Source organism: Rhipicephalus microplus, chromosome 4, assembly GCF_043290135.1.
Source record: "Rhipicephalus microplus isolate Deutch F79 chromosome 4, USDA_Rmic, whole genome shotgun sequence".
Classification (NCBI taxonomy): domain Eukaryota; kingdom Metazoa; phylum Arthropoda; class Arachnida; order Ixodida; family Ixodidae; genus Rhipicephalus; species Rhipicephalus microplus.
The window spans coordinates 55,194,286-55,200,285 of NC_134703.1; the positions used below are offsets into that span (position 1 = coordinate 55,194,286).

General features: G+C 47.5%; 1 protein-coding gene across 2 annotated transcripts in view; it reads left to right on the forward strand.

The window, feature by feature from the left end:
- Nucleotides 1-3,025, forward strand: part of LOC119172656 (uncharacterized) — a 60,533-nt gene extending 57,508 nt beyond the window's left edge. For both annotated transcript variants that reach the window (XM_075892769.1, XM_075892770.1), the window contains one exon: nt 1,894-3,025. In XM_075892769.1, coding sequence (XP_075748884.1) covers nt 1,894-2,108 — 215 coding nt within the window. In that variant the 3' untranslated portion in view covers nt 2,109-3,025. The remainder of the gene's footprint in view (nt 1-1,893) is intronic.
- Nucleotides 3,026-6,000: the final 2,975 nt, after the last annotated feature.

Below are 6,000 nucleotides of genomic sequence, written 5' to 3' on the forward strand. Positions count from 1 at the left end.
GTATGTGTCTGTGCGTGTGTCCGGTGTAAGCGTGCGCAGGTTCTCGGGGGGGGGGGGGTAAAGTTCCACCGCAATGCCCTTCGCCTGCAAAAAAAAAAATTGCACGAGTCCTAAATTAGCCAAGCTTTGCGAGTGTGAATGAAAACATTAAAATCGAACGAGCTGCCTTAAGTTCCCTGCTTTCCGAGAATAAAGGCGAGAAATGCGGTTTTTGCCCCGCAGCGGTGGTCTGGTGGCTAAGGTACTCGGCTGCTGACCCGCAGGTCGTGGGATCGAATCCCGGATGCGGCGGCTGCATTTCCGATGGAGGCGGAAATGTTGTAGGCCCGTGTGCACAGACTTGGGTGCACGTTAAAGAACCCCGGGTGGTCTCAATTTCCGGAGCCCTCCACTACGGCGTCTCTCATAATCATATGGTGGTTTTGGGGCGTTAAACTCCACATATAAATATATCAAATGCGGTTTTCTCATTTTAACTTAAGGGATCATTCGCCGCCATTATAGGCAAGAACATGCATATCGGTAACGATGAACATGAGAAAAGGTAAGGGTCCCCGCCTTGGATGATTAGAGCGGCGCCTATCCTCCCCTCTCCTTTTATGCGCAAGCCTGTGCTGCCCAGCGGCCTAAGGTTGCCACCTTTTCTCAAAAAAAAAAAAAAAAACGGCCCTTGGACGGAGGGGGTTAGAGCTACTAGAATATTAAATTAGTGTTGAAGAAGACGTCAAGTCAGGTCTTTGGCATGCAGTTCCATTTATTGCAACATTACTTTTCTTGACTCAAATAAACCCGATTTACAAACAGAAACGGCAGTCTGAGTGTACCAACTAGTCTAATTGCTGCAGCATGAACATACCCGTGATTATAATGACGTGGCGTTTACTGCTCTGAAAACGTGTCTGATTCCTTCTCCTATAGAAAGCGGCATAACGCGATAGTGAAACGTGTCTTCACCGAGGTAATTAAACGTTTATTGTGCAGTGTTTCGCCACAGTGACAAAGGAGTGAATGTTACAGCAACATATTGCCAAGTCACGCGGAGAACGACAACCAGCTCGAAACTTGCAGCGTGCACATCAAACAGAAAGCACGCATGAGATGAGTATACACACGACGTGCAAAGGCTCACCACTGTCGCAGCTAAACATTTAAAGCGTGCTTATTCAAACAAACAAAAAACGCGCACGAAACGAACGCACAAGTAGCGTGCTCTTTCTGTGAACGCGGCCGCGGCAGCGAGCGAAGTGACCTTCGTGCTCGCCCAAATCACGAGTTTGATTAACGCTCGCGCGCGGGAGCGACCACGCTCCGTGGAGGCGGCGCAGATAGAAACGCTAGGGGTGACGACCTTGAGAGCGCGCTCAGCGCGAGTTCTTAGCGCCATCTTGCTACTGATCACAGTGCGGAGCTCCGAGGATTTTTAAACGGTGTGTGGTGTATATAAATAGCTTGCCGTTAGCCCTCGTGACAACGTATTCTTCGTGGCCTAGAGGTCAACGCCGCGCGCTGCAGATTGAGGTCTCGATTGTTCGACGCCCTGCAACAAAACCATTTATTTGCGTTTTTCTTTCTTTGCAGTCTTTCAGTACATATTTTAAAACGTCATATCCGTGACGGAAGTACGTCAACGGAGCCGTGGTGGACCTCGGCATAAAACACTTTCGTGTTTAAAAAAAATGGCCAATGACGGCGGGGATCGACCGGAAACCGGCCCGCTGTCTAGAAGACCGGCCGAGTAAAATCGGACAGGTGGCAACACCACCGAGTGGCCTGTAGCCTAAACGCCTTCCCCTCCCTCCCCCCATCTCTCTTATGATTTACGCCACTGGATCGTTTAGTCAACTGCCCTCGCAAGATATTCTCCTTTCACTGTGCTGCACTTGCTTTTCGCAGGCGAGGCTTCGCAGGCGACGGGCAATGCCAACCAGGAGGAGCTGTCGGCGGCGGTGGCGTCTAACGGTGCTAGCGAGCCGTCAGACACGGAAGTGGCGGCGACCAAAATTCAGGCCGCCTTTCGGGGCTACATGGTTCGCAAGGAGCTCAAACCTGACAACGGACCCGGAAGCGGCGCAAGTGGACACAAGGAGGAACTCGTCGAGTCTCGCTAGTTCCCCCTATCAGAGCGGCGCTGGCAGCTGATCGCCATGCGCGGGCAGCTCAAAATTTCCCCCAATCGCGATCGAAAGAGTCCCAAAAAAGTGCCTTCTGTAAACACTTGTGTTTCTTCTCTGTTGTTTCGAGAACGCATGGAAGAAAAAGAAAAAAAAATGAAATGTGCTGAGAGTCTATATATTATATTGACAGTGTGCTTGTGTTTGAAATGTACAGAGTTTAACGAAGGGGAGTTCGGACTCTCTTTGACCAGGCGTTCTTGCTGTTCTCTTCGCGGGCGCACAGACCGTTTTAGTTCGCGCTCGTGGGGGCGTTGATATGTTGGAGTTACCTCACGCCTAATTATTTGGAATATTTTGTACAACCGCTTCGCAGTTTTGGCGAAGTGTCTGTAACGTACCTTGTATTCGGCAGAGAGACCCTTTGTATCAACAGCACATGACGACACGCTGCATCTTGTGGCTGAAGTGATCTATATGCAGTGATACCAGCGTCTGTCACGGCTTCGAAGTCGCCATTGTTCTTTTTATACATGTATACTAGCTGCCGCTGTTTCTTTTATTAAGTTATCACGAGCATTTATAGTGTATAATTTATCGGCAGCCGGAACAGGGATAGCTTGAAGCTTTAACCGAAAAAAAAAGGCATGCAATGCCTGTAGTTTTTATTTATACAAGTGTCCGTGTGGATGTACGCCTTTTACACATGAGCACAGCAACTGGTGTAACCGTGTGCATCGCGTGTAACCGTGACATCGCGCTGTTTTCAGCACCAGAGAAAGTTTTCGTGTCTGTGTGTGCCTTACATTGCCACCTGTTACGAAGAACACGCGAGTGTGAGAGCGAGTAAAAGTTTTACCGTGACACTTTGTTTTCGTCACTTATTTCGCAATAAATGCTGGAAGAGCAATTAACATGGGCCTCGACTGCTTTCTCGCGGAACTCCTGCCGTTATTGCAAAAAAATAAAAATGTTTAGTGTCATCAAGGAAGTGCTTTCTTGCCACAAAAATTTATTGATAGTCAAGCTATTGATAAATCGGTCTCTCCAACCTGGGGCGTAGCCAGGAAGAGAGGTTTGGTGCTTAACCCCCGCCATTTACTCGGCTTTTTCTTTTTTTTTAATCGTCGCTTCGTGCTGGCGTGACTCGAGACGCTAAGCGGCACTGTTACAATTTCGTGCCTGGGTGCTTATGTTTGAGTTTGTACTTTACAGTGACTCATGTCTGCATGCGGAAAAACTTCTCGCTGTGTTTGTCAAGGTTTTGACACTATAAGGTTACGGGTGAGAATCTCGGCCGCCACCGTTTTCAGTTAGCTCGGTGACTGGGATTAAGGCGGGGTCATGTTTGTACCGGTGGGCACAAATATGACCACCGCTAAGCACAGGGACGTTTTAATGAAGTTTCTATAGAACCTTTGCACGTTCTACTAAAAGCTGAACACACACGCATAGAATTTTTCAAGCGTTGCATTTCTTTGCATACTGCAAGCTTTTTAAGCGTTTATGTGTTCATTCTTATGTCTGCGTGCTCTTGTGATCACCCCTTAACTTGGGGTAAACCACAATTAGGAAGGGTAAGATGGTTTGTCGAATATGGCTCTCTAGGTATGGCATTAATGATGTGACAATCCTGTCGAGAACATCGTCAAACCCTTCCCACCAGACTAGTGTGGCTATAATAGACATTGGTAATTTTAACGCGAGAACGTCAAGAAAGTACCGACACTGGCAGCGTTCACCTGACGACTGCAAAATAAAATGTCAGGGCCGCAGCAGGAATCGAATCCAAGCATTTCATGAGGCAATCAGGTATTCTACCACAGAGCCACGACAGGTCTTGGAACTGCTTTTTGAATAGACCCTATATGTTCGCAAAATGCCAATTTGGGTCGCTGTGCTGGCTATTTCATATATATATATATATATATATATATATATATATATATATATATATATATATATATATATATATATATATATATATATATATATATATATATATATATATATATATATATATATATTGTGTGTGTGTGTGTATGTGTATGTGTGTGTCGTACGAAGGCAGGGATGGTTAGGAGAAGTAGATGAGGAAGGAAGAAGTGCTTATGGAATAAACATGGCGTATGAGCCAGGCCACGTCTCCCATTCATCATAGCGTCACACGAGTCGACAGGATGGAGACCTGCCTACCCCTTCATCAGTCGCTCATCATCGACGCAGTTCCCCACAAGACGCCCTGACTAGCACCATGACAGGTTCATCGGCCGATCTTGACATCCCCAAGTACACCGGAGCAGCGGACGATGGACCCGTGCAGGACTGGTTCTACCTGTACGAGCTCCACGCTACCGCTGCATCATGGTCGGAAAGGGAGATGATCATCAACTTTATCGACTACATCTCCGGTGAGGCTTTCAAATTTTACCTCACTCACATATTTCAATATGACGAGTCATGAAAAAAGATTAAAGAAGAAATGACCATCCGATTTCAAAAATACTCGCTTATAACCAACCATCTACAGGCAGTCGCACTCGGTTGTCAATTTCACAAGCAGTCTTCAAGCTTACGAACGCCCAGCATGAATCGACCACTGCCACAACACAAAGTGGAACATGAGTACACTGACAGGCGACCAAGCGTATTTCGGGAAAACCACAACCATCGCGCGGGCCTCCGTTTTACACGCAAGACGGCACTTCCAAAATCATCGCTTCAGCATATGACACAAGACGTTGCTCCACCACTTGATGCTCCCTATTCTTCGTCTCGCATACATGGGCCGCCAACCGCTTTTACATCACGTGACTCCTCAGGTGCTCGTAACGCTAACCGTCTGCCTCGTAAGGACACCGTGTTCACAATAGGTGAACCATCGACGCATCGGGAAAATACGCAACCACGCTATGACGACTCGAAAAGGTGTTTTTCATCACAAGACTTTATTTCTATGGCTCAGCAGGCTGTGCAGTCCGAACCTAATAATGCCACGTCACCTATGGTATCCCCATCCAGTGTTCACAGCTCCAAGAACCGAAACAATGCAGAAGTAATACATACATCAAACCTCGCTCGCAGCTGTCTGTCAGAAGCGTTCATACTGGACCACCTTACCGAAGCTTTTGAAGAGCATGCTAGCAATTATGGCTCATTACCAACTATGCCCGATAAGCAAGACACCATTTCGCCATGCATCAGCTGTCTACAGGACGCATCAAACGTTGAAGGAAATAAATGCCCAATTCCAGAAGGGGCGCCACTACAGCCATCTCCTGAGCAGCACCACCAAAGCAAGCAAAGCCAAGTACACAAACTCGGGAGACAACGAAAGAGACTGCAACGAGGGCATCGAAGAACGCAAAATTCAACGGAAGTGCACTCGCCAATTGAAGAACATCGGAAAATAAGATCTCGAAACCCAATTCAAGACGTCAGACACTTTCACACAAAGAAAAGTCACCAGAGACACTCCCTGTCTCAGCTATTACACCGACTGCACCACGACAGAAAACGCTGAGAAAGACGCGGAAGCACTGCTTGCACACCGCAAGCACTCAGGCACTTCGTCATGCACAGTCTGTCAAAATGCTCGAAAGCAAGAAGCACTGGGATGGCACCATTCACGACGAAAAATACAACCCCGACGACATCCGAACTTCAAATGCTACAGGCACTCCCAACCTTGTCCGTTCCTCACAAAAACTCAACCGATGTCATCACCAGTTCAGATTTACAGGGTGTGGTTATGCCATCCAGGACGCAACAGTCAAGCTCCTCCACCAGAGTCGTCATAGAAATCACCGGACTGCTCCCTCAGCCTTGAAGATTCAGTGAGATTGTGAAACTCCGTCGGGACGGGAAACTGTGAACTTGGCCATTGTTT